Source organism: Gymnogyps californianus, chromosome 2, assembly GCF_018139145.2.
Source record: "Gymnogyps californianus isolate 813 chromosome 2, ASM1813914v2, whole genome shotgun sequence".
Lineage (NCBI taxonomy): Eukaryota > Metazoa > Chordata > Aves > Accipitriformes > Cathartidae > Gymnogyps > Gymnogyps californianus.
Genome location: NC_059472.1, coordinates 147895731 through 147913995, shown reverse-complemented (window position 1 = coordinate 147913995; position 18265 = coordinate 147895731). Strand labels below are relative to the sequence as shown.

The 18265-nt window shown below is 36.7% G+C and overlaps 1 protein-coding gene across 5 annotated transcripts in view; it reads left to right on the top strand.

Moving 5' to 3' along the window:
- Positions 1–17043, top strand: part of PIP4K2A (phosphatidylinositol-5-phosphate 4-kinase type 2 alpha) — a 120955-nt gene extending 103912 nt beyond the window's left edge. For all 5 annotated transcript variants that reach the window (XM_050891150.1, XM_050891152.1, XM_050891148.1 and 2 more), the window contains 5 exons: positions 174–212; positions 10056–10169; positions 13421–13664; positions 14696–14799; positions 16630–17043. In XM_050891150.1, coding sequence (XP_050747107.1) covers positions 174–212; positions 10056–10169; positions 13421–13664; positions 14696–14799; positions 16630–16710 — 582 coding nt within the window. In that variant the 3' untranslated portion in view covers positions 16711–17043. The remainder of the gene's footprint in view (positions 1–173; positions 213–10055; positions 10170–13420; positions 13665–14695; positions 14800–16629) is intronic.
- Positions 17044–18265: the final 1222 nt, after the last annotated feature.

Here is an 18265-nt window from a genome sequence, read left to right as displayed (position 1 = left end):
GTGATTGCAGCAGTTCAGTGGCCCTGGGCATTCTACCTACTGTATCACCTTTCTTTAAAACAGCTCTCAAGTTCAGAAGGATGCAGCTCATCCACTTTTTGACCTGTTACCGTAACATTTTCAAATTAGTTTCTGACATATGCACATTTTTAGATCCATTTTTTCTGTTTCAGGGCTCTACTGTGGCTCGAGAAGCCAGTGACAAAGAAAAGGTATGGTGCATTTCTGTTTCTTTTTCAGTTATCTAACCTGCTAGCTAGTCTCAGGACAAACATAACCAGTGCTGTTCTGCCCCTTTTCTTTGTTTTCTGTCATATTCTCCCCTCTTGAGTTCTACCTTATTCCCTCCTTTATCTTTCCTCTATTTTCTGCAGACCTTTGAATATTGGTTTGCAATGGTGTTGAGATTTCAGAGGTAAGTGAGCCAATCCTCTACCTCCTCCTTTTCCTTTTTTCTCTTCTCTTCTTAGTTTCTTCAGGGCCTGCCCTGTGGTAGGAAAACATCAAGACTTTCTTCTCTTCCCTCCTGCTTCTTCATCTTCTTTCTCTTGCTCTTTAATATTGAGATTTGTGGATACTCCATGTCAGTTAACGGAATGATGTGACGTGGCACCACTTCTAAAGTGAATGCAAAGATGAACCAAACCTTGAATTGTGAGAACCTTTGGGTATGTAAAGCTCATACAAATGAGCAAACAACTGACAGACTTAGATGTACACATAGCTATAAAGAGAGACAATCTCCCTCAAATTCTGGGATGAAACTTTGCTCTAAAAGGAAATGGATCACTTTATTTTTCTCCATCTCCAACTTCAGTTCATTTGAAAAATTTAAAATTCTCAAAATCAACGTTTCTCTGAGATTTCAGTGAAATAGCCTGATGGCACTTTAAGAGAGGTTTGTCTAGAGATTCTACAGTTAATTGAAGGTGGAACATAGTCTCCATCATCTGAGAATTCTTAGATTTCCAAATTTGGGTGAAGTCTAGGAACCCATGACCCTTGTTTTCTTAATTTTTCCAAGCACATTCCTTCTGAATTAGCATAAGATCATTCAGCAATTCACTTAAAAGACTTCATTTTATGTTATCCCCAAATTCCATTCAGATCATTTGTTTTTCTCCTAAGCGTTAGTTGTACCATACCTGCCTCTCTGAGTCTTCTACAGATCACACAACTGCACTAAGGAGTAAGGGACATGCAGTATCTGTCAGTCCTACAGTTCTCGCTGCATGAAAAACTCTGTGCGAAGTTTTTCCACTTCGTCCTAAGGTATGACCAAACACTTAAAATTCTTCTTCCAGCATTAGGCAACTACCGTGTCCCAAATGCCAACTGCAGTTACAATAGTCAGCATTAGGTCTCTTTTGCTGTACCGGGCCCTCAAGATCATGTCTTGAATGGTCTCCGTTCTTTTCTTGTGGTCTATTTTTGTTCTTGTTTAGTAGCACAACTCTAGTGGTTTTTAAAGCAGAAGGATTAACCCTTCAGTGTCTTACAAATGATACCTAGTGTCATTGAAAACATCTGCTGGCAGTACTAAAATAATCTGATAGAAATGAGGAGGGCAAATTATTTGGATGGGACTACTTCAGGTTGCAACATTAATGCTTGGAATTGTAATGTAAAATTTAACAATATTACATATATTCAGCTATACAGGAGCTGATACTATACAGATATTTAGTGCAGTGGTTTTGAGCAGTTTTAGAAATACGTCTCATAATAATAAATAGATTAATAATAGTACACACGTACTGTAGTTAATACATTGAGTGGGAACCTCAAAGAAACAGTGCCTTAATTTTGTTCCCATATAAGTTCATGGCAAAATTACTATTGAACTTGATTATAGCTAAGTTGAAACAAAGTTGTGTAGTTTTGTATAACTGTATACAACAATAATTCTCTAAATTTAATGTGAAATCATAACTTCAGTAAGGCCAATAACAAAAATTCCTATCAACTTCAACACATCTAGAACCTCCCCTTGTATTTTGAGTACTTCTACAAAATAAATATAAAAAACACTGGTCCCCCAAATTCTTCTGCTATTTTAAATCTCACACATTATTTTCTTTTCAAAGGAATTTGATTTCTTGGAGACAGAACTACACTAAGCTTATTGATGTTGCAAGCAGACAGTCTGAGGCTGTTAGAACAGCCTTCTGTTACTCATCATTCCCCTCAAATGCCAATGCAGTGCAGCAGGGAAGCCACAAGCTAGCACTCAGAACAAACGTTTCTAAGAAAGGGAATTAATTGGGTAGACTTCTAAGTTCATAGAGGGAACAACATTTTACAAACACTTTAAGAAAGACTCTTAGGGATTCAAGCAAGGGAAAAATAATATTTTGCTTATTACATGGTTTTTGTCTAAGTTTTGGAGTCTGCTCTTTGATTTGAAAGGGTCAGAAGAATACACTACTGCATGTCTGTATTGTAGATGTTCAGAACATTCATCGTCACTACGATCTGAATCTCGTGCAATAGGCACTAGAACTGCAGTGGTTTACTCATCTAAACTACTCAAGTGTTTCTAACGCACGGGTTTTAAGCTTAAATAAAAAAGGGGTTGTGTATTTATACGAATAGACAAGGAAGGTTTGTTTTTGAAACTGAGCAGTGGTAAAGACCTGCTGTCGTGAGATGTATCTCTGCATGTCTGGCACTAATTTCAGGACCTTGAGGACTCTGTTGACATGAGTATGTAAATGGGCCATTATTCATAACTGGCAAGTAAGAGCCCTGTAGCATGTTTTTTCACTTCCATTTTCTCTTAAGTAGATGTCACTATTTCAAACTTTTTGTTTGTTGTCTTCTATGGGAATCTCAAGCCAATCTTAAAGATGTTAAAACACCTGGAAAATTTTAGCTTGAAAAGGAAAAAAAAAAAAGGCCTTTTAGCAAATGCTCTGAAGAGATTTTGGCATCTCCTGTGTTAGAAGAAATTGCTCTGAATGATTAAACAAAACCAGACAATCTCAAATACTTAGCTAGTGTAGTAATTTATTAGCTAATTTTTAGCCAGAGGCAAGTTAAATCATCAATTTATTAATATCGCCCTGAAATGATATTAATAATAATAGAATTTCAATTAATGGCAGCATTATTTAATTACTTATTATAAAGTATTATTATTATCCACTGCTATTCACATCTGACAAACAGAAAAGTAATAAAAGACAGGAAGCTTTTGGTGCTAAAATGTACGACTAAAATGTCTGGCAATGCTGTAGTTTTTAAATGGGCTTTTAAGTAATTCATATTTAATTTCAGATGCCAACATTCAAGTAATCAAATGGTTTTCAGAATATCGAGGATAATATGTTAGCTTCTTTTAAAGCTGCAGAAGCCAGAAAACACAAGAGCAAGTCTTTCAGTCTCATTCTAATGCAGACTGCAAATTTTAGATAAATTACTTTGAAATAGCAAACTTGGCTAAAATTATGATGTTCTTGAATCTTTTTCCTATCAAACTACTCTTTTGTTATTTACTCAGTTAATAAAGAAGAAGCAATTATGCAGAAAGATTTAATGGACTATAAAATAAATCAGGAAAAAATATTTTTCTACTTCAGTTTTGTAGTGTAAAATAGGTATTAGTATTCAAACCTTTTTTTTAATCAGGTTTTAGGAAGAAAAGCTGGCTAGAATGACTTTGAGAATGTTACTTTCCTGTCCTGTTTTCAGTTTATCTCCTGTTTGACTGTCTTCAACTGTTTAATATCCTAACATATTGATGAGAAGCTCTGAAACTGTCATTTCAATATTTTGTGATAATCAGTGCGGAGACAAGCTCCATCCCTTAGATTTCACCTTAACACACAATTCCTCTCATTTGCATTGTAAGTGATATTTTTAATAATAAAGGCATCACTTTCTTGGCAACAAGTATCATAACATGCACTTACAGATGTCTTGAATTTTAAAAGAACAGTATGTTTCAACAGTTGTCAAATTCTGACAGCTGCTCCTTTATTTTTTTTTTAGGCTTTAGTTCTCTTTTTTTTTTTAATTTTTATTATTTTAATAGTGGGCATTTTCTATTCATTCCTTGGACAATTTTGCCCTCTTAAGTGAAACCAGGATAATGCAGAACTCCCCTGGTGGTCTGCCTGCTCGCAATTACGCTATACTTGCAGTACAACATCAAATTAGCAGTTACAGCTGAGTCTACTTGTACTTGTAAAGAACTTAAGCATGTTGCTTGTGAGTGAGCAACTCAGAAGGAAATTTGAAGAAGAAAAATAAAACCTAACTGAACTGAAGCCCACCATATTTCATCTTGCTTCAGCAATTTCAGAGATTATTACATATTTTTAAATTAATCTCAAACTGCTTGCATTGCTCTCTCTGTGGTATGTGTTGTTTCATAAATAAGCATAAAGGCAGAAAAACTACAGTAAATACCTTTGAACAAAGGATTTTCTATTCAAGTTCCTTTTTGGAAAAAAATTGCCATAGTCGACAGCTATGTTACATCTTAATTAAATTGTATGCAAAATACATAGCTCTGCTAATTAGATTGGAAGATGCTGCTAGATGTAACAAATTACTTCTTAGCTTTACTTTTTACATTATATATTACAACATATAGTAATTAACTGATTTCTGAGAGGACAATTATAACTAAAGGAAGAAGGATTTTAGTATGGGAGCATAGCAACAAGACTATTCAGTCTTGAATTAGTTTTTTTTCTTTTGATGTCCATAGGTAAAACTTCATTCAAGGTAGATCATCCCAAAATCTGAGCTATTTTTTCCGGCTATTTTAAAATTGCTAATTTCAGAACAGCGGTTTTTTGCTTATTTCTTGTAGTGATTTCAATCTGCTTCATATGCCGATCTCACACGACAGACATGTGAAGCATGTCTTACATTTTTCTGTGAAATGAATCTCAAGGTTGCATATACAGAGATTATAACTTTCAAAACATCACACTGCAATACATCACAAAGATAGGAATAGACATTCAGAGTTCAGATTCCTATTTCAGCATTTAGCCTTCTCATGACACCAACCCCATTATTGTTTTTCAAAACAAATCACTAGTTTGCCTTTGTTTGGGGATTTTTTTTTTTAAAGTCTGTTTTCCATATGTTAAAAGAATTTAAAAAAAAAAAGGGAACTTTGTCTTGCATTTTATATGTTGCATGTTCATTTTGCAGCAGGAAGACATTAACCCTAGGGATAATTCTGGATGCATTTCCCTGAGCATTGAAAAGTTGTATAGTTACTATTTTGGTACATGCTCAAACTCCTAATCCGTCTACAACGTCCTGCACAATTTTTTTTGTCCTACGAAAATGCCTGTTATACTGGCTAAAACCATTCCAGTGTTCCCTCTTAAACCCCATTTCAGGGTTACAGCTCTATTTCCATTGCCGTTTACAGTCCTGTGATGCCAAGTGGAGCGGCAGACCCTCGTTCGGTTAGAAACCCCTGTCTAGGACAAGGCAAATTGTACACACAGTTTGGACCCAGCTCCCATAATTACTGGAGGGAAGAAGCTGCAATCTTCAGCCTTCCAAAGAAAGCTCTGGTTATTCTTCCATCTTGTAGATCCGGTGACTCCAGACTTTTGATTCAGTTCAAAACCAACTGTGCCAAATTATTGCAAACTATATTTAGCATTATATCCTTTTTTTAAAAATACTGCCTTCCATATATGCTGGTGAGCCCAGTCAGTCTAAAGTTAATCTAACTTCTTTAATTTTTAAAAAAAAAAAAGGTGTATGTGAGCCATTCGCTGTGAAAAGAAGCCCAGGGTGTGGAACTTCACTCTTGGCAGATGTTTTATACCATTTTCAAAAGTTATAAACTGTAAGCCCAATTTTGCAATGATTAGCTGTGTGAATAACGCGACTCATGGCTAGTTTCAAACAAACAATAAGACTGCTATGCAACATTTCTCCTACAACCTAATCTTTGCCTTTGTTAGGTGAGACATTGCTGTCAGGTTGTAAAGACAATGAGTCGTCTTCCTTTTTCAGTCCAAGACTTATTCTGAAACTTAACTGTCCTACAGCTGTTTTAGCAAGCTTCTTACAAATTGTCGGCATTAATGTTAGCCATGATCATTATTTTTGGTCATGATGCACAAAAATCCCTTTGGAAAAAAAAATTGCTAATATTCATTTCAACACATTAGGATAGGATGCTGAATTGAGATGTGTTAAGAAATCTGCAAAAAACTATTCCCATGTTCATACAGAAATAAAGCTTCACCTGGTTCTTACCTTTGAAGAATTCCCCCCCCCCCAAAAAGCAATGTCAGTGGGCTGTTTCACCATAATTTTAGTTTTTTAATCAGGCTTTACACATTCTGTCATCTTAGTCAAAGAAATCTTTATTGCTTTTCTGCCTTTTCAAAGGCAGTGAAATCTTCCTGCCATTAAAATTCTCTGTGACCATGGCAAACTTTGGAATGCAAACCTGAAGTGTGCAAATAAGATGCTTTTTTTAATAAATAAATGCTTCATATTTGTAAAATCTGTTGTGCCTTTCTTGCATCTTTAAGTAGGGGATTAAAAATGATGGAGATGGTTCAGAAAGAAAATCTATTATTAATTTAGTGGAAGTAGTTAGATGTTCATCTCCTGTGCAGCTCTTAAAATATTTAGTTCTTTAATGATAGTAATATGTTCATTATAATGAATTACATTCTAGGAGAATCTTTTTCCAACAAGGATTTTGCTTCATTGGAAATATTTGAGACTTCATTAAAAATTAACTGTATCAATTATTTCATTAAAGCAAAGTCTCAACTTTTTCATTCAGATAGTGTTTTAAACTGCCATAATGTGGTTTCCTTTGTATTTATTTATTTCAGTGCATAAGAAGAAAATGTACATATTAGGATTTTTCAACATGAACACATATATTATTAATTTTAAATAACTATGAGAGCCCCTCCTAGTCACATATTTCATAGGTTTTAATTCCTAAATTCACGAATCAATTTTAAGACATGAATTTCAGTTAAAGTACTACTAGAATCACTACTAGTGCTGGCTGTCATTAGTAATATTTGGGACTGCAACAGTATCCTAGGGCTATTCAGCTTTAAATAAATAGGGAGAATGATATTGCCTAGCACACCAAAAAAAAGCTTTGTCTAATAACACCTAGAAAGAGGGAAGAGAATAGGCTGGGAGGATCATACAAATAATGTGGTGAGGGCAACCACTGGCACATAGCTTTTTAGCTTCAGTTTCCTGTATGGGACCCACTGCTTTTACGTCTTCCTTTTTCTTCACAAGCCTCAGTACTGGCTTTTAATTTATGCAGTTCTGACTTGCCAGGTCTTCACAGCTACGGGCGTTTGGGTGAAGAAAAATGACCTCAGATAAAAATCCTCAGAGGGATTATTGAGGACTGGGGGAGCCTGCACACAAGGCAGTGAAGAGTCTGGCTTTTTGAGAGAGCTGATTCACTGCCTGGAATGTCCTTGGGAGTACCCCTTGGGTCTTGTGGTGGCAGGCAAGAAATGCGGCTGTGTCAGCTTTGCTAGCTCACTTTTATTAAAAATAGATTAGAGACAAGGTTAAAGTGGAGTATGGCACCTGCACGACTGGCTTACCAGCTCTAGCATCTTCCAAAAAAGACATTGCTTGTAATTTAAGTTTCTTTTTACTGAAGATAGGACTGTCTTCAGTGGAGAAGCGTGCTTTCCCCTCCCACCACCCGCCAGGTCTGACTGATGCCGTGCTGTGCAGGAAGTCTGTGGCAGAGCCTAGAGATGAACCTGCATCTCAGTGTCTTAACCACAAGCATATCCTTCCTCTTTACTCACCCCCCCCAGCTTTAAACAGTATTAATGGGGGGGGTTCAGTGTTAATGGGTTTGTTTCACCTTAACCTCTGCCTAGTTTAATAAATAACTTGGATATACTAGGTGGAAAAATAATCTGAGGATTTTTTTTTTTTGTGACTGCGCTAGAAATGGAGCTTGGTTTCCTGCATTCTTTTCATTATTGTTTCATCTTAAATTAATTAATCCAAATCTCCTCTCCATTCTTAAGCATCCCACGCACTGGATTCCATCCTCTGGTGTTGGCAACATCCCTGGATCTGCAGTCCCGCCTCTGCAGAATTAGCCCTCGTCCATGGGACAGTTTGCTCGATTGTGTATGATGGTTTCTACAACTGTTAGTCTGGAGTCCTTGTCTGATGTTTCCCCTACTCATTTTCATCCTAAACCACTTACTGAGTAGGCCAGAAAGAAAATCGATGCACACTGTGCTGTCATATTGTAGTAAACAATTCATTGTGAGCTTCAAGAAGTGTCTTAACGTCGTCTTTAAGTAAAGCAGCAGAGCATTGCAGGATGACTCCTCCATGAAAGGAGTCTGGGATGGATGAATGGTTATAGCTCCATCTCAGCTACTTGGGGTTTTTTCCTTTTATTTTAAATTAAATAGAGGGTCTCTATTAGAGGGTATATTAATATATCAGAATGTTCTAGGTGCAACACAGAAATAATTCAGAGCAGCCAGACTAGGACCCTGTTTTTTTCCAGAGTTCAGAGGTGTCAGGATGCAATGGATATAACATGGATTCATAACTATTAAAATGTTACTAATTGCTTAAGTGGTTTTGAGCAGTTGTTGGAAGAGAAGGGTCGCTTTTCTAAACAAAAGTAGCATTGTGGGATCTTGAGCAATTCACAAATTCCAGGTCCAAAAAATAAATTTGGCTAGCTGGGGAACTGAGTATTTCGACCACGTCTGTGCACAGCCCAACAGCAGAAAGAACTTTTGGTCATTGTGAAGATCTATAAGGGCATTTCAGGGTCTGCTATGCTGCTCACATTTCAATGCTGTGCTTTCCAATATGTGCATTTTGGAGCCGAGAAAAGAACCTCTGAGATTCTTTTCCTTACTGTGTCGTAGGAAGAAAATAAACTTTATGAAAAATACAGTCTCCAGTAAGGTTATAAGCAATGTCTGACTAGTTAAACTTATGGAGGACATTCCAGTAGGCTGATGTTAGCTGCCTTTTATTCCTAGCGGAAGGACTTTCAGATTAAGGGGAAATTATTTTATTCAAAGTACCCATTAGTTCATGGTCATTGAGGGTTGCAGCACTCGGTTGTCCTGCAACATTTTCCTTGTAAAGAAAACCTGTTCTTCCCTACTACTGATTGAACGTGGGGGGCAGGGAGAAAGGCTGTTCATTGCTCTTAATGGGCCAATTTTTTAAAAGCTCTGATTGCAGAAGCTACTATTACTTCTAGTTTGCTTGACCAAATACCCTGAAGGAACTACTCTTTTGTTTGTTGGCTTGCTGGAGTTTTTTAAGTAAACTTCCAGTCGCAGCCCTTTGAAACCAGAGCCCATTTGAGGGGTCTTAATACTGTATCCAGTGGTTATTCTATCTGGCTTTCCTTAATGCTGTTGCAAATCACTTCATGGGAGAGTTAAAGATTAAGATAATCAACTAATGCTCCAACATCAAGAATATTTAATTACGTATTTAAAAGGCAGTGGTCTTCTCTGGCGTTTGCCACTTCTAAGCAGCATTTCATAATTCATGTTCACTTGATGCTTTCAAATAATTATTTGGTATTAGGCACTTATAAACATTCACAGTAGCTATGTAAAATGCAATCCAATCTGATTTCATCTATAAGATCTGATGCAAGCACTTTGTTATGAGGTATATATTGTGTTTCGACTTCACTTATTGTCAGTCACTTCGACAAACGACGTCTTGGAAGAAGCTCGATGCAAATCAAAGTTCAATGCAAATCAAGTATTGAGTCGGAGATTTTGTCGTAGCTACGTTTGCTGCACGCCCAGTAAACATATACCTTCTAGGCCATTTACAGGAGGGATAAACTAAGGAAACGGCTCCGTGGGTGCAGTTACGGAGAGCTGCATGCAGTGGAGGTGCCTCTGCTTCCCCCGGAGAGGCGGCTCGGCGGTGCCCTCTCAGGCGCAGGGGAGCTCCGGAGGTGCTGCTGCCGGCTGGGGGGCCGCGCCGGGCCAGCAGCTTCACTGCACTCCTCTTTGCAATCCCACTCTTACAGGAGTTTTGGTTTATTTTAGGCTAAAGAGCTGCCGACGTTCAAAGACAATGATTTTATTAACGATGGCCAAAAGATTCATATTGATGAGAATAACAAAAAGATGTTCCTTGAGAAACTCAAAAAGGATGTTGAGGTAAGAATGTGCCTGTTCAGTTATACGTGATTAAAATGTGTGGCAAATTACAGATATCCCAGGAAATAGTACCTGTAATTCATTAATGAAAACTCTTGTTTATAAGACTGTAAGCACTGACTGTTTTAAATGAAATACAATTTAAACTTTCAGGAATTTATCACTGCTTTTGCTGATGTGATAAATGGCTTGCTGCCATAGCTGGTTGCCATACATTGTCCCTGCCTTGACGATGTGATTTTAAAATGATGGTACTACTTAGTACTTAGGCACTTTACCAGTCTAGTACTTCCAAATGCCCCCAAGAGAGTGGTGAGTATTGTTAGTTGTATTTCACAGGTGGAGGTACACCACAGCTGAGGCCATACACGGACTGTAGCTCATAACAAAGGATGTAGCATCCCCACTTACAGCCATGCATGTTCTATTTGCTTCATATTAGTAATCCAGTTTTAAATCATCCTTAGTATTGCAACAGTAGAGTGCTTCAGTAATTTGTATACAGCAGTTGGACTCATTATCTTAATGTAGTCTTTCATATAAATTTGTAATTGGCTGAATATAGTCAATAGAAAAGTGTTAATATGTGAATTTAATGTAATATTTTATTATAACTGATTTAGTTCAGCAAATAAAAGAAAATAAATATTGGGCTAACTAGTTCACACAGCTTGACTTTAGTTTCCATAATTGAAAATATTGTCACTAAACACGGTATTTTGCAGCCCTTGTACTCAAAGCCTAAAATCTGTTTTCCTTGTTGGAAGAGACCTGATAGCAAAATGTGTCTGTGAGTTAATAAGACTTTCAGCTATTTCTATCAAAATGGCTCTGTGAATTGACTTGTCTAGTTCTTCAGATCTATATCTCATTAGTTGCACAAAACAAAATACTGTAACTTTAGGATTTACCCAATAATTTTCTTTTGAGGAAATCTAATTTCCCATCATAGTAACAATGAGAAATTTATGGTGATGATAATTATGAAAACATAAATATTTTGTGAAATATCAATGTGTCTTTATTTTATATTTGAAATATTGTGCTGGAAAACTGCTCTACCGATGTCACAGCTCTAGAGATAAGTTTATTTGCGTTTAAATTTTGTGCTCTTTTAACATATACTGCTGTTGCTGACTAATGCTTTTACAGTCAGGAGGTTGCAGACAATATCTTAAGTATGTGCAAGGAATGTGGAAGATACTTTATTACCCCAGAAAGTGGATTGTGTGAGATCTTCTACATCATTTACTGGATTGTGAATATAATGGCAGATTCCAGATCATGTCTTGAGAGGCGATTTTTTATGGTTTTGAAATTTATACAGGGCATTGTTAAATATCCATGTAAACCACTAGTGTGAAGTGATCTGGCACCTGATTTTAACAACGGCAAGCTGTTCTTTTAACCTTGTTTTTCTTTTATTGGTTCTTCTGCCCTTGTTAGTTAACTGATAGCATACACTTTGTACCCAATGTGTAAACACTCACATTTCACTACAATGAAGAGAAATGTGCAACACTTAGCACATGATTATCTTATCACACAGTATTTATAGTTAAACATATTATGGAGTAGTATTCTAAACTATATGGCTTTACATCTGTTCTTGTTTGTCATTAAGTTTTGTTTCTGTATTTCGTAATCGAGTCTTATGTCCCCTTCCTGTGTTGAAACAGACAAATATCTATTACTGCTGTTTTGATGTCCTCTTGTCTGTTTTCCTGCCTCCTCATTCCATTGAAAATGTCCTGAGAAAAAGCATATAAGGATATTTTTTCCATTTTAAATCAGATGATCTTTTTCTTGTGCTGATCTCCCTAAGTCTTTTTGCTGTCAGCAGCAGCACGCTTTTTTCCCAAGAGCCGTTCTCTTCTAATTTGCAGTTCACTCTTTTTCCCAAGAGTCTGTTCTCTTTTGTGCTTTTTTTGTATGATTATTGGTAGATTTTTCTCCTGTCTCTGTCAGTATTTATCAAGTACCTAATGATATGCCTGGAGTCCTTCCAATCCATTGCCTTTGGCCAGTCTTATCTGTTCTTCTTGTATATCGTTGTACATCATCTCTTCAAACTTAGATCTCTTTAGTCTTGTGAAGAGTCTTTTGCTTTATTATATTGAAATTATTAGAAACCAATTTCTTCTTTCTTCTTAAAACCTCTTCTCAATCTCACAATATTTCTTCTAGCACTTGAATTTAGTCACTTTGTTATCTCTGATTCCTCTCTTCTCAGAATCAGGATTTTGACAACCTGTAGTTTCTCATTTCCTAGTATTTTATACTCATCTCTTTCATCACTATCACTATTCCAAAGTCTGGCTTAAATCCCTTCTTCTCTGGTCTGCTCTAACTTCCTTTTTATAACCATTTAGAGTTTCTAAAAACTGAAACAATTTGTATTTTCAGCCTCTTTCTCTGCATACCGTAAGCAAGGGCTCCACAAGTTCAAAATCACAATATTGCTTTTAGGCTGCAGCACAGCTCTGCCCTGCCTACGCCTCACACCCTTGAACTGTTTATCCCATCTTCCTGCTTTTATACGTTTGTTATTTCCATCCTCCTCTCTCACCTTTCTGCCTTATCCTGTTCCCCTCAACTAAAATAACACTTTGTCTATACATAAAGTGTATTCATCTTTCAGTTTTCTAAAAACTCCCATCCTCAGTCTTTATTCAAAACCACCCTTCCATTCACATTCATGTTTTGCTTATGTGATTTAAATTGTGAGCCTGTCACTGTGAAGAGAATATAGCAGCATTTAATGCCTTCATGGTGTAAAACTTCACTACTTTCCACTGCAAGAATATTTAAACACTTTTTCACCATTCTTTAATGAGGCTTAAAAGGGAGTGGGGGGGCGGATTTAGCACCAGATCGTAGCATGCGGTACGCGTGATAGCACAGAGACTGGTCTCGATGTTGAGCAGTGACAGGATAGCCCTAATTGAAACACAAGACAAGAGTGACAGTCATCAGCTCACACAGGCACTGGTCTTCACTATGGGAAAAATTATTTTTCCCTGAGGATTTTGGGAGAGTGGGCTACAGCTTTTTTATAATATAAGTTGCAAGTGACCTGTGTGCTGTTACTACATCTTAATAAATTCAAGTATCTCTCTGCTAGATTTATCACTTAATCCTCCCTTTTGCTCTCTCTTAGAAGTGCCTGTTTTTCTCAACTGATGACATCTTTGTAAGTGGAGCTTACATTTTTCAGTGATATTGATAGATTGCTTATTATCACTTTCTAGTTCCTTGCTCAGTTAAAACTCATGGACTACAGCTTGCTGGTTGGAATTCATGATGTTGAAAGAGCTGAACAGGAAGAAGTAGAGTGTGAAGAGAATGATGGAGAAGAGGAAGGTGAAAGTGATGGGACCCACCACGTTGGAACCCCTCCAGACAGCCCAGGAAACACGCTGAACAGCTCACTGCCTTTGGCTCCAGGGGAATTTGATCCAGCTATTGATGTTTATGGAATAAAATCCCATGAAAGTAAGCAATAATAAATATTTTTGTGTTAAGATGTTTTGATTCTTACACCAGAATCCTAAAGTCTTTGCAACCATATAAAGGCAAAGGTAAACTGCAAAATATAAATTCACTCTGCAGAAGAGGAAATGAGCTGCTCTTTGGTGCAGCAGAAAGCAGAAGACACCTATAATGGTCAGCATTGTTATGAACATATTTCTTAAATGTTGTGATGTGTGGGGATGCAGTCAAATAATTCACCTACTACGCAATCAAATCGTATACTGGCTTGGCTATTCAGATACAGCAGTTCTCAGTTAATTCATGGGGTTTTTTGTCCCTTTCAGGAAATGTATTATCTGTAGATACCCTAAGAACAATATCTATAATTGTTCTTTTCCTGGCAGATAAGATAACACTGTTAAAAACAGTCTAGAAAGAATGAGAAAAGCAGCATTCCAAGTTATATTTCACTTTTTTGGTTGCTTTTTGAAAATTTGTGCACTCATACCCAATTTCTGTGTTCCAGCTAAGAAAGTTGTCATAAGGAGTGTGTAAGAAGCCTGAAACTGGGTTTGATGTTAGTGTGTAAAACTAAGTATAACTAGTTACCTGTGGCTGTTCAAGACAGGAAAGTTATCTTTTTTTTTCATAAGCATTTACATGGATAAATACGTGTTTTTATTCATAAAGAAAATATGATCTTGTTTGTTGACACAGAAGCATTACATTTCATATAAAACTTCATAGTTTTTCCACAAAGGAAGATGAAGTCCACAGTACTTTAAGTGAGCCATAATTCCTATTTCTGTATGCTGGTGTTTTATTTTACATTCATTTTACACTCATATTATTTGCATTATAAATATATGAGTGCAGTTAAACTCTCAGTTAAGGACAGCTTGAGCCTGTGGTCTTTACAGATCTGATTCTGACTGACATTAACCTGTCTTAGCTGCTGATTGAGCCTTATAAAGTCTCCTTTGTTAGAAGGAGGACTCATGATTAAGATATCTCAAAAGTCATTCTTACTGCGATGTGTTTGCCATTTGCAGATGCACCTAGGAAGGAGGTATACTTTATGGCCATTATTGACATTCTTACTCATTATGATGCAAAAAAGAAAGCTGCCCATGCTGCAAAAACAGTAAAGCATGGGGTAAGTATCTGAGTTGTTTTTTTCCTCTGATTCCATTTATACTTCTGCATTTTTGTTGTTTCGTGCACTGATATAGCACAGTTCAGGAAATCTAGGGAAAGGGGAAATAGATCAGAATTTTTTTGATTTTTTTCTAGTTTAATATGTAATACAAAAGTACAGAGTAACTGCTAGACATTACATACTGAGAGTGGAACTCCCTTTTCAGCTGTACGCATAGCTTTCTTACCCATAAAGAACTCTAGTGAGATGCTTTTTTAGGACTTTGTCGTAAATTTGTGAGATGCACCTTATTCTTGCAAACAAAGCGGTTCACCAGACATTTGTATTAGTGTACAGCACTGTGAAAGCTGTTGTGACTCTTATTTCAGATGCAGGGCCCTAGTGATGGTTTCATTATTTGGTACAGCCTGTTGAAAGTTTAGTTCTTCAGCATATAATGTGGCTCACTTTACAAGACTTCTTAAAAAAAAAAAAAGTAAGATTTGCAAAATTAAGCATAAAATGTACATACTAAATACTCGGAGACCATTCAGTGAAGGCTTCTGTCTGACTGCCGTGAGTTTCTTTATTTTGACTGAAGTTGCTGCTTAGCAGCAGACACCAAAGAACCACGGTGAAGCAGCCCAGTCTTCCAGAATTACGATTTATATGTACCATTATCACTCCTATGGTGATTTAAGGTTCAAATTTCATAAACTTTTTAAAAGGAGCATAATCTTTCATGAGGCTGAAATCACTCCTTTGTCTAAGTATCTGTGGGCATTGTGGGGGGTTTTAAGCAAAGGGCTCGGGGCTTTTTAGTTTACAGTAGAGAGTGATGTGGAATGCTCAGCAATAAGCCCTGCACAGGCCTGTAGAAGGTATTTTTTGTCTCTCTAAAACAATGCTCTCATTACTCTCTCTGCTCTCAGAGCAGCTGAAAGTTGATGCAGACCATATGCAGCCAATATCTGGCAATTATTAATGAACTTTGAATATAGCAGACTTTAAAAACTCACACTTCTGGCGTAAATAAGGGATAGAAATATGTTGTGAATAACAACTATGATTATTAAAGCTGACTGTGATTAGAACTTATTACAGAACATTACTTTCATACAATCATTTTATTTCACTGTCTCCATTCTGAGCCACCTGACACTGAAGCTTGTTCATTAATTGCATGCATGCAATCTTCCCCTTTTGTAAAACAGGAAAAATATAAATAAAAATGTGGCTAAGGCTCTGAAAACCTCGAATAAAAATATGAATGAAATCATGACTTCGTTGAAATAGCGATTGTACAGCTTATTCAGTGAGTCCAGATTTAAATGCATATATGTTGAAAAAATGTTACTAATTGTTATCATCTATTTCAAACCAGGTTATTTAGCATTCAGATAGCAATATACATTACACAAGTGTTGACACGCCACATCTGAGTATGATAATTCAATCTTTTCTATATGAAGGCACTGCTGCTCAACAGACTAGAATCTGTTGATGAATCAGTGGGTAGCATGGTTAAGTATGCAGTAGAAATTATATAGGAGACTGAAGTACAATGAAAGTAAAGAGAAGTATGGAAAGTAAAGAGAATACGTTTCAGAAATGGCAGATGGGTGTCCTACAGTTACAGTGGTGAGTACCGAGTATCACTGTACTCATGTGAAGCCTAAAAAGGCATCAGTAAGATTCTGCTTGAGGGCCATTACAGTTTGTGTTTCTAGTGTCTGGTTCTGAGACTGCACATGAAATTCATTGAGTAAGTAACGCTCTCGGTGACAAAGTGTCAAATAAAACACTGGTTCTTCCTTCTTTCTTCTCCCCTCCCCATTCTCTGTATAGGCTGGTGCAGAAATTTCAACTGTTAATCCTGAACAGTATTCAAAGCGCTTCTTGGACTTTATTGCCAACATCTTGACGTAACCTATCATGTTACATAGGACAGACACGAGACCTGGGGACAGCAGCAGTGGCTACAAGTGTAGGGAAAAAAAGGAACTCAGAGAAGCGCTCATCTTGCAGAAAGCAACCCCTTTGTTTACATCTGCTGGCAAAGATGACTGAAGTGGGGTGGAGTACTCGCTTTAACAGCTGCCTGATATTCCCAGCATAGTTCTAGCTATTTCTGACTCTTTTGTGTGTGCAAAAAAAAAAAAATTAAAATAAATTAAATAAATAGAACAGCTTACTCAGAGTGCACTGTGACAGTAATACTCTGATGCTACCAGCTGAAACGGAATAAATGAGCAAAGAGGTGTGGGGTGGGGGTGGGGAAGAGTAAATGCATGTTAAATCTACAATATTGATATCAAATTGTAAACTGTGGATCAGTTTATTTTTTGAACTAAAAAGATACGTGACAGTATTCTTCATGATGATAATGACGATAATAATAAAAACCTTACTGCAAATGTTACACTTACACCCTGCACACTGGCACTCCTTAAAAAAGCAGCTGCAACAGCCCTTGGTGCCAGAGGCTTTTCCCATTTGGTTCCTAGCAGTTGGGTTTTTTCCTTTTTTTTTCTCCCTCTCCCGTTTTAGTCTTCTTTTCAGCACATTGCATCAGGAAGTTCAGCCTCTCGGACGTCTGAGAGCCAGCGTCTCTTATCTTACAAAGAGCTAACGTAATTCATGCTATGTGTACATTTTTGCTACAGTAAACTTATGTTAAGGGAAAATTTTGCTTATTTCACTTTGTTACCTGAAGTTTTCATTTGTTTTATATTCTTGCAATATAGGAACTAATAATGTTACAAGTGGAAAAAAAGCTTATCTGAAGAAGCGCATAGTTTTGGGCAATAGTAGCTCCATCTTTCACTCATCGTGAAAGATGTGCACACTGATAGAAATTCTATTCCCTTGTAATTTACTGGGAATTTGAAGTTTAAATGCTTATGTTGTACTGTTGAAACAGCGGTATTTTATTATAGATTATCCCTCGAAAAATGAACCCTGAATTTTACTGTTTACATTATTAGGAAAGCAGGGATATTTCTGGATTTCAGAGCCGTGTACAATATATGACTTTTGAGTTTACATGTAAAGGTATTTTGCAGTACAAATGAAGTAACGTTTGTCATCTTCCAAGGTGTAATGTGCAGTAGTGTACTAAAGTGAATGTCTCGCTCACCTCCGTGATAGACTCTTTTACAATAAAATGAGAAAGGATATTTCAGAGGGATTTTTCCCAAGGTCGTCTTTTAGCATCAAAGTGACCTGTCCTACCATTTACTCAAGTTTGATTGTATCATACATTGCCTAAAACTGTGCTGATCATGTTTAACTTGTTTAAAATTTTTAAACAACAACATTGTATTTCTTCTCTTCTTGTATTTTTCCCTGAAAGACTCCATGCTTGAAAGAGACAAATTTACGTATGCTTAAAAGTTTATCTACTTATACACTGTGCTAAAGCTGTGCCTTTAAAATTTCTTTATTGAAATTGTTAGATTTTGTAGGCAACATAAGAGAAGTC